Below are 9,889 nucleotides of genomic sequence, written 5' to 3'. Positions count from 1 at the left end.
CAAAATCATCTTCATCTCCTTTTCATCTTCGTAACTCGACCCACTCAACCACCGTAACCACTCTCACGCATACAACCACCCTGTTCTCCCTCTTCGTCAAAACCGTCAACCCCAAAACCCTCCTCTTTGAAGCTGATCTGCACGATCTATGAAGAAGGATATGGATTTCTCATCGATTGGCATAGATCTTCTCAGAGGAAAAAGAACCGATTGTTCAGGGATTGTGGTGTTGGATTTCCCACCGATCTGTTCACCTTCATCCCCAACGGTTTAAAAGAAGGCAGGGATCTGTTCAGAGGGAGGAACGAGTGGAAAATTTGGGTCTGTTATTCAGCCTAGAGTAAAGAAAAGTGTGAGATTTGCAGAGAATGGGAACACTTATGAGGTTTATAACAGAAGCACTTGCGAACCAGATCTGAATGGGGATTTGACTTGCTCGGAGGGAAGTTCTTTTAGCGATGACCAGGTAGATATTTTGGAAAATTTTGAGTTGTGCAGTTGAAGATGCTGTGGATTCTTCTCAGGGTGCCAAAAAGGATGATAGTGGAGGATCACCACATAGCAGTGATGATAGGGAAAAGAATCTAATTGGTCTTTGGTTCTGTAAATGGACTTGTAATGTTCCACTTTAGTTGTTGTTTACTAAAAAAAAAGATGTTTCTAGTACTACCCAGTTTGAGTCGAACCTCTTGTTTTGTTATTTTGTTTCTCTACTTGTATTTGGGTTCATGGGGTTTGGGAAAAATTATTTTTCTGGGTTTGTTTTTAACTTTGTGGGTTTCAGGTGGTGGTGGGTGAGGAAGTAGGAGGAGTGGTGGTTGAGGGAATGGGTTTTGTGTCAAACTCAGTTTTGGGTTTAAAGATGATGAAGATGATAGAAGAAGAAGATGAAGATCAATGATTTTCTGGGCTTTAATTTTTTTTTCTCTTTTTTAAATTAATTTTTGGGTTCAATTGCACTTTTGGTCCCCGAATCCGTTAGTTTTTTAACGGAAAATTGCCCGGGGACCAAAACTGCTGACGGAGACTAATGTCAGGGTAGTAGAATGCTATTTTTTAACTTTAGGGACTCCGTTTGCACATTTTTGAAACCTGGGGACCAAAAGTGCTAATAAGCCAACAAAAAATGGTGTTTTCACCATCACAAAATGAGTAAGTTTGAGGAAGCCACGTGTCTACGGAGGTGTTCGGTGGCCACAGTGGTTGTGACTGGTGGCATGCATCCACGCCCTTCAACTGATGTTTCTAGATTCCTGGCTGGGTCCGCGTTAAGCTCTTCACTCACAAACGGAAATGCTTCCATCAATCATTGATTGTATATTTGTCTTGATATTTTATGGTAATGCACTATATTGATATTGTTAGCATATGCGAATAGTATCTCATGATTATGATTAGCAAATAAATATGGCTCATAAATATAACTCCTCCATTTTTTCTTTCAATTAATCTATTTAATTGTATTAAAGTCATTCACAGTCTGCCCCGTAAGATAGTTTAAGTGGTAGAAGCTTGATGACATATGGATTGGGTATGAAAAAATCTAGGAATCGATTTCTAGTGGATGTAATTTATGTTTCCGATGTACAAAAAAAAGTCATTCTCAATCTATATTAGTTTTTCAATATTATTTATAAATTTATAAACTACTTTTCATAATTTATATGTACAATGGAACATAAGTGTATGGACACCTTCAATTTAATTCCTATAACATAGAACAATGGAACATAACTAGAATTAATTCTGAGAGCGTGAATTATAACTTGAAATTTAGGTTAGAAGTGGTACAATTTCATTCCTCTTAAGCAATATCTGAAGTTGGCATTTTGTGTGTGCAACTAAAATCCTGCTAACTAGAAGAACTAATTCCACGGTTATTTTTTTTAGAAAGCAAAAATATGTATTAGATAATAGCTTTGGAACAAAGCAAAGGAAATTACAAAAGGGAGGAAAAGAGGTGATTAGAACAGCAAAAAAAAACTAATCACCTAGCCAAAAAGATCAACCCCTACCCTTAAGAACAAAAGCCATATCAAGGCAACCAAAAAGACCACAAAAAGGGGACCGGACAAATGACCAACCAAGAACAATACAACCTCTCAGCACTACCTCACCCTGCAAGCTCTAATATGAGCAATCAAAAGTCATACCTAACCGTTTCCCCATGGTCAAAGCCCGCATCGCCCTCGTCATAACACCCGGAGGTCCCTTGGGACTTTGGGGTTCGAAAATCACCAATTGGTTACCAGGATCCTCCTCACCTAGACTTGAAGAAGAAGAACACCCAATCTCCAACACATTAGCCACAAGCTTAACCTTCTTAGGACGCCCACAGGGACGAGGCGTCGAAACTAAGGGGCAACGACCCCTAACAACCCCTTCCTCCGACTCAATGGGAACTTCACAAGAGCTAAACCCAACCTTGATCTTCTTGGGTCGGCCTCTCCTTTTGAGTGGCCTGGCATCCTCGACACCAGCCTCAGGAGGGTCAACAGCCCCACCTGGAGACCCAAAAGCAGCAGCAGAGGAGGGGCTCGGTTGCACACCCTCTGCATGACAAGGCAAAAGACGGAAATGAATTGTCTCCTCCAAGATGGGGCACACATCTATCTACACCCCCATCTATCTACACCTGGAAACAAAGAGAAGAAGCCACCAAAAACCAAGAAGAAATAGAACAGGGAAGGTTGGAAGCAATCCTCACATACCAAAAATGGTCAAGCCACACCGGGTCTAGAAAGGCACCAGTAGTACACCGCTTAGAAGGAAGGATCTCCAAGCGATGACAATCCGAAACCATACCTGTTGACAAACACCAAGCCTCTCCATCTTCCTCCAAAGCTCCTCCGACCTGAGTCAAAAAATTCACCAAAAACCCCTCATAGACCACACTCTCGGGGAACAGATCAGCTTCTGGGATCCTGAAGCACAACTCTTCCTCGCTCAAAGCCTCTAGCCGTTGAACACCCAACACAAGTTTAGGAAACAGAGCCTCATCCGGGAATCTCTTACCCTCCACGCCTTCATTCCAAGACCCAACGATCAAGAACTCTTCCGCCGGCGAAGGAAGACGAACTCCTAGTTTACCCACAACGACATCACGCCACGAAGGGAGAGTGGACGGAAAAACAGAACCCTTAAGCATACTCGACTGAGACACAGAGATCGAACCTCTTTAGTCACTTTTCGACAGACCCAGAGCACGAAACCCACTATTACCAGAGGGAGCCCCGCTCCTCGACGGAAATGTGGACACCGTCACCGAGAGGTGCGCTCCCCCAATCTTCATCCCATTGAGTCGTGCCACCGCCGTCTCAGCATCTGACCAAGACAGAAAGTGGACGAACCCAAAATGAAATCTCCTCCCTACCTCGTGTTTCCGTTGCACAAACACTTTCCCAATCCTTCCAATCTGAGCAAACAAAACTCTAATTTGCGAATAACCAACCTCTTCAGAAATCCCGTCCACGAACAGAGTGTAGCACTGCACCTCATTCTTGTCTCACCCATCTTCTTCTTCCCCTTCTTCCTCGATGATCTTAGCCTCTCCGCACTCCTGAGATCGTTTCCGGCTGCCCTTAGATCCACCACTAGCTGGCTTCGACGGCGCTGCAGAAGAGAAATTCGCCGAAACCCTAACAAAGGAACGGGAAAGTTTATGTGAATTTTTTTAAGCTCTAATATAATTAATTCCTGTATACATAAATTAAAAAATAATAATTCAGTGCAAAAAAACAGAATTAAAAAATAATAATTAGGGTTAATATAAAGTTTTTGAATTGATTAGTTTTCCCATTAGTGTCTCCACAGTGTCTTGTACTCATAATTAAGCTAATAGTAATTACCCTATGGAACGAACTGGTACAAGAAATTTATTCAAGAAAAATGTTTGTGGTTTTGCCTATTGTTCTGGGTGACGTTCCAGATTATCACTCCGAGTCGGTCGCGTTGCCACCACGACGATCAACCCCGCCCCGCCAGCGCAAATAGCTATGGACCAACGAAGAAGACAAAGGTACAGAACACGAGAAAGTACTAAGCACGAATGATCGTCTCGAACCATGTAACCTCAAGCTCTATAAAAGCTAAGGCTTGGAGAACATAAGGTACACATAATCGATCATATTTCTCAGTCCCTTAAACCCACGTTCTAACTTGAGCCTCATAGTATCATCCCAGGGACCCTTCTCGGGCTCAATAGACACCGGAGCACCGTAAAGATCATCATCTCACCACCATTCCTCGTCGGAGTTTCATCGTTCCTCTTCAATCAAAACCCTTCCTGGTGATTTGGTCAGATTCATTTGATCAATTGGTGCCATATATTACTCTGGTTTGTTTCTCAGGTAGCAGAAGTTCCACATCAAGCGAAGCAACTATTTCCAAGAGGAATGAAGAAAATCTCTTCGAGGGCATTACCCTCAACTAGAGAGGAACGAGAAAGACACCTTCAAGAACCCAATGACAATTTTTATAATCCAACAACCATTAAATCAATATTTCTTATGCTATATTTTCTTTGAAAATTAAGCTTACCACTAACATCGTATATGTATGCCCTATATGAGAAATGTATTAGAAGGACTTTGTTAAGTAAGTAGCAGGTTCAAAGAATTCTTTGAAAAAGAGCACAAGTGAAAAACTATGAATCTGCAGGAGCTCGTGAAGACGTGGAAGGACCTCCCAAATAAAGACAAATCCACCCCCCCGGGCGGGAGTGGATATAAAGACAAAATCCCCCGAGCGTCTCAACGCTCCGCGAGAGCGGATATGAAAATAAAATCCCCTGAGTGTCTCAACACTCTATGATGGAGGATTTGAAAATAAATCTCCTCCGAGCATCTCGATGCTCGATGAGAACGAATATGAAAAAATATCCCCCCTGGGCATCTCAATATTCGGTAAGAGTAGGTATAAAGACAAAATCCCCCCGAGCATCTCAGCCCTCAGCGAGAGCAGATATGAAGAAAGAATATCCCTTCCCCTAGAGCGTCTCAACGGTCGATGAGAGTGGATATGAAGAGAAAATCCCCTCGAGTGTCTTAACGCTCGGCGAGAGCGGATGTGAGCACAAAATCCCCCCGAGGGTCTCAACGCTCGACAATAGCGAATTTCAAGACAAATCCCCACGAGCGTCTGATAAGCGCATAATTGATGCACTTTATGTTTGTCTTTTTATGCTTTTTTAAATTTACTTTTTACTTAATTGTTATAACTTAGTTATGTTCTGACCTTTGACGCTTATTTGGATTATTCATAGAAAAATGCTTAATTCTTTCTTTTTAGCTTTAATGACCCTTTGCACTAGAACAAGTTGAATATGGAGCTATAGATATTTAAATAGGGCGAATAATATGCTCCTGGAAATATAACTTGAAGCCCTACAACTTTCATGTTCAGAAAAATTTCAAGAATCAGCCTCTAACATGGTCAAAGTTGTCTTGAAAAGTTGCTGTCACTAAAACGATCATATCTTGGGCTAAATAACTCCGAATTAGGATCCAAATAAAGGCCTGAGAAGCTGACTTAAAGAGATACAACTCTTATATTTACCTCGATTGGAGATTCGACCTTGTTGTGGGACCCGTGAATGCCTGAGTGTTAAGAAACTTACTCCTTTCCGTGGGCCTGATTTTTTGAAGATTTTGATAACAAGAGATTGTTACTTGATGGAAAACTATTATTATTAATAGGCTAGTCGCGACTCTTGTTAGGCACCTTATATCATCTTTTCTTTTCTAATCCTTATTTTAATTATTTCTTATGACTTGCTAAACTTTTTTGTTAGTCCTAGGGTTCTTAATTTTCATGTGTTTGCATACCTGAGATTTTATTCTTATTAGTAATTCTTCTTCTTATTCAAAGTTGATTTATAATCTTTATTCATGCTTGAATATGCTTTTTGTTCATGTCGTCTGAATTTGAAGTCGTATTCCATCCTAATTTCCTTATCTAAGCGAGTGAATTAGTTGAAGCGATTATTCTTATAGGTACGTAAATCTCTAACACCGATCGATTGTTAGTTTGAGGATCTTGTCTCTTAAGATTGTTCTTGTACTTTGAGGGGGCATTGTTTCATTCTTAACTTGAACAAATCGAATTTTGGGCAATTGTCTGGTACAGGATCTAGGATTCCAACTGATAGCTCCTTTGCAAGTGTACAAAGTTGTCTGTAGTAATAAATTATCGATCCCTCGAGGATTGTGATTCAATACTAGTTCTCTTAACTTCTAATATTTAGATTATGAAAATAAAACCAATTTTAAGGATTTTGAAGATTGTAGCAATCACTCATAAAAAGTGAAAACGAAAATGAAAATAGTTTAAGAAATCAGATGAGAAGATAATACTTGGGTCTCGTTTCACCTATTTGACTTATGCCTTCTTTCTAACAATGTTCATATTAATCCAGTAAACTTCTCTACTTATTTGATGACTTGTGAATGTTAAAAGTTGGCCCTTGCTTGTATGTTCTTTATTTTTTGGGCGCTTAACGCTAAGATAACAAGCCCATTGTATCCTATCAGCAAGGGTACGACCCTCGATCTGATTGACATCATTAATGACACAACTTGGGAAATGGACCACGCCCAACGTGGCTACATTTTAATTGGTCAGATCCGGGAATGGAAGAGCACGTGCCAAGGACGATTAATCTCGCACACTTATTACCATGAAGTCCTTAGGATGCCTTACCCTCCGCCTCGTTTCGCACCGTCAGCAGGAGTTGATCTAAGTGAGCCAACTGATGCTGATGTCCAGGAGGCCTTCCAAGGCTGAGAACGACGCCTATACTTTTCTCTGATTGATGGTCCAATAGTGGGACAAAAGAAAGCAAAAGATGAGAGACGGTCTTATCCGCGCTATGGAAGAGGCGCTTGTTGCTAGAGGCTTGTGAGGACCGCACCTTGAGTCTGGGTTGGGTGGGAAAGTCGTGTCTATTTGGGTGAGAGCTTGAGTTCCTAGTAGAGTCTGAACCTAACTAGAGGTCCATTCCTGTGTGTTGGCTTGGGAGCGGTCAGACACTTTTATTGCTTTGTGCCTTTATTTTAAGAACTTTGTATCTCAAATTTTGAGCATAATAAATGAGGATTTTATACATTCACATAGTTTTGTTGTTTTATTTTCGGCAAAAAATTATCTTTGTTTTTGAAAAGGTTACTAAAGTGACCCTTGAGAAACAGGGTGTTATAAACTGAGTAGAGGCCAGAGGGAGGTCCCGTGGGAGGAAGGAGAGGTCCCGAGGACGGAAAGGAAGGTTGTCGGGGAGGAGGAAGTGGTCCCGGGGAGGAAGGCGAGGTCTTGGGGTGGAGGGGAATTAAGGTCGTAGGGGGAGGGTGGTCGCGTGGGAGGAGGGGGAGGTCACGAGGCAGAAAGGTTTAAGAGAAAGTGTGTGAGGTTATGGACGCTAAACCTTAAGCTCAATAAATCAGTCGAATCACACTTTAAAGCAATGTTATGTTCGGCATTAGAGTGAGTTTGACCATTGCTAATAACATCGACTAAGCCCATTCAAAAAGTTGACTCAATGATTAAATCAGTGCTAATTATTGGAGATTAACCAGAGTTAATCATGTAATCAGTTAGGTTAGTTAAGGTGTTTAGTTAGACTTACTTGATTAGTAAGTGGTTTAGTTTGTTAGTGTGAGGACTTGTGTATAAATAGACTAAAGTGTAAGCACCTATTGTCATATTGAATGAAATCAGTTTTTCCCCCAATTCACTTTTGTTCTCTCTCGTGTGTGTGTTGTGCTGTATCTGTTGTGTGTGACTGTGTTGTATCTATGATAGAACTCTGAACTTGACAGTGGTATCAAGAGCTAGACCGATTCGAGGGATCTCGCCGGCGTCACAACGGTGCAATGGCGAACTCCAACGGTGGCTATGGAGGTTTCGCCATGACTCTTCCTGTCTTGGACGCGAAGACCAACTACGATCGATGGAAGGTTCAGATGAAGGCGATTCTTGGTTACCAAGAACTCTAGGAGATCGTTCAGAATGGGTTCCAGGTCGCCGGAGAAGATGCAACTGATGCACAGAAAGCTGCATCTTGTGAATCAAAGAAAAAGGATTGTAAGGCTTTGTTTCTTCTACGTCAATGTCTCGATCCCAACAATTTTGAGAATATTTCCAGCGCAGAAACCTTAAAAGTGGCATGGGATAACCTTGAACGAAGCCTTGGTGGTGCAGAGAGGGTGAAGAAGGTCAAGCTTCAAACCATGAGGAGAAAGTACGAGCCGTTGCAGATGGAGAATCAAGAATCAATTTCAGATTACTTCTCCAGAATTCTTTCTCTCATCAACTTGATGAAGGGATGTGGAGAATCCATGACAGATTTGCAGGATGTTGAGAAGGTATTAAGAACTCTCACAAGCAGATTTGATCATGTGGTAGTTGCCATTGAAGAATCGAAAGATCTTGAGAAACTCAAGATTGATGAATTGCAAGGCATGTTGGAGGCACATGAACAACGAATCAAAGAAAGAAGTGATCGCTCCACTGAACAAGCTTTGCAAGCACAGGCTGGGAAACGTTCCTCTGGGTTCAATGATGGCTCCAAGAAGGGAAAGGAGAAGCTCAAGAAGGATAAGTGGATGGGGAATGACAGTTCCAGGCAAGAGAACTTGTGTTCTGATTCTGGTTCCAGTTACCACTATGGTGAGTCTTCAAATTCACAGAATGACCAAGATTCTTCCAACAAGAAGGGCAATTATGGTGCAAAGGCAACTGGGCAGAAGAAGAAAGTAGACAGGAAAAAGGTTCAATGCTGGAATTGTACGAATTTTGGCCACTTTGCTGCTGAGTGTGCCAAGTTCCAGAAAAAGAATAAAGATGCTGAAGTGAGCATGGCTCAGGGTGAGGATTCTGATGGTCTTGAACTGCTCATGGCCATCACAGAGGATGAGCAAATCACAGAGGATGAGCATGATTCTGATGAGCCAGTACTGCTCATGGCCACCACGACCACCACAGATGATGAACATGGATTCTATGGCTTATGAATTGCTCATGGTCACCACAAAGGGTGAACATGTTGGAGAGAATGTTTGGTACCTTGACACTGGTTGTTCAAACCATATGTCTGGCCACAAAGATTGGTTCACCAGTCTAGATGAATCTACCAAAACCAATGTAAGGTTTGCAGATGGCAGCTTCATCATAGCTGAGGGTACTGGAAGGGTTCTGATCAAGAGTAAAGATGGTAAAGAGTCTTACATCTCCAATGTTCTGTATGTTCCAAAAATGAAGACGAATCTTCTGAGTTTGGGACAATTGCTTGAAAAGGGCTATGCTATGGAGATGAGGAACAGACATATGAAGGTCTTTGATGACAAGGAACAACTGATCATGAAGGTCCCACTATCTCGCAATAGAAATTTCAAAATTTCTATTCAAGTTGGAGATCAGAAATGTCTTGAAGCAACTGTGATGACTGATGATTGGATTTGGCATCAAAGGTATGGTCACCTTAACTTCAAGAGTTTAGAGTTACTTAGTAGAACTGATATGGTGAATGGGTTACCAAAAATTAAAGCTCCTAGAGGTTTATGTGACAATTGCCTAGCCAGCAAGCAAACTAGGAATTCTTTTGTTCCATTCATACCTTCTAAGACATTGAAACCACTTGAAGTTGTCTATTCAGATGTGTGTGGTCCTTTTGAAGTTGAAACACTTGCTGGAAATAGATATTTTGTAACTTACATAGATGATTTCACTAGGAAGTTATGGCTTTACTTTATTAAGAGGAAAGATCAAGTGTTTGAGATGTTCAAGACCTTCAAGGCAATGGCAGAAAAACAGAGTGGTGAATGTCTTAAGAATTTAAGAACCGATGGGGGTGGAGAATATATCTCTAAGGAATTTCATGAGTTCTGTGACATGGAAG

General features: G+C 41.4%; 1 protein-coding gene across 1 annotated transcript; it reads left to right on the top strand.

Moving 5' to 3' along the window:
* The first annotated feature begins 7,865 nt into the window (after positions 1–7,865).
* On the top strand, positions 7,866–9,005 carry LOC130725076 (uncharacterized). The gene is made up of 2 exons (XM_057576332.1): positions 7,866–7,949; positions 8,013–9,005. Exons 1-2 carry the CDS (start codon positions 7,866–7,868, stop codon positions 9,003–9,005), a joined length of 1,077 nt encoding a protein of 358 aa, XP_057432315.1.
* Positions 9,006–9,889: the final 884 nt, after the last annotated feature.

Source organism: Lotus japonicus, chromosome 6 (assembly GCF_012489685.1).
Source record: "Lotus japonicus ecotype B-129 chromosome 6, LjGifu_v1.2".
Classification (NCBI taxonomy): Eukaryota; Viridiplantae; Streptophyta; class Magnoliopsida; order Fabales; family Fabaceae; genus Lotus; species Lotus japonicus.
Note: the sequence above shows the minus strand (reverse complement) of the source record. Positions and strands in the feature narration are given on the sequence as shown.

What these genes read in the sequence shown, in the direction of transcription:
- LOC130725076 (XM_057576332.1), top strand. Translation starts at nt 7,866, where the DNA reads ATGGCGAACTCCAACGGTGGCTATGGAGGTTTCGCCATGACTCTTCCT. An exon ending in CCAACTACGATCGATGGAAG is followed by an intron (nt 7,950 to 8,012) that starts GTTCAGATGAAG and finishes AATGGGTTCCAG; the next exon opens with GTCGCCGGAGAAGATGCAAC.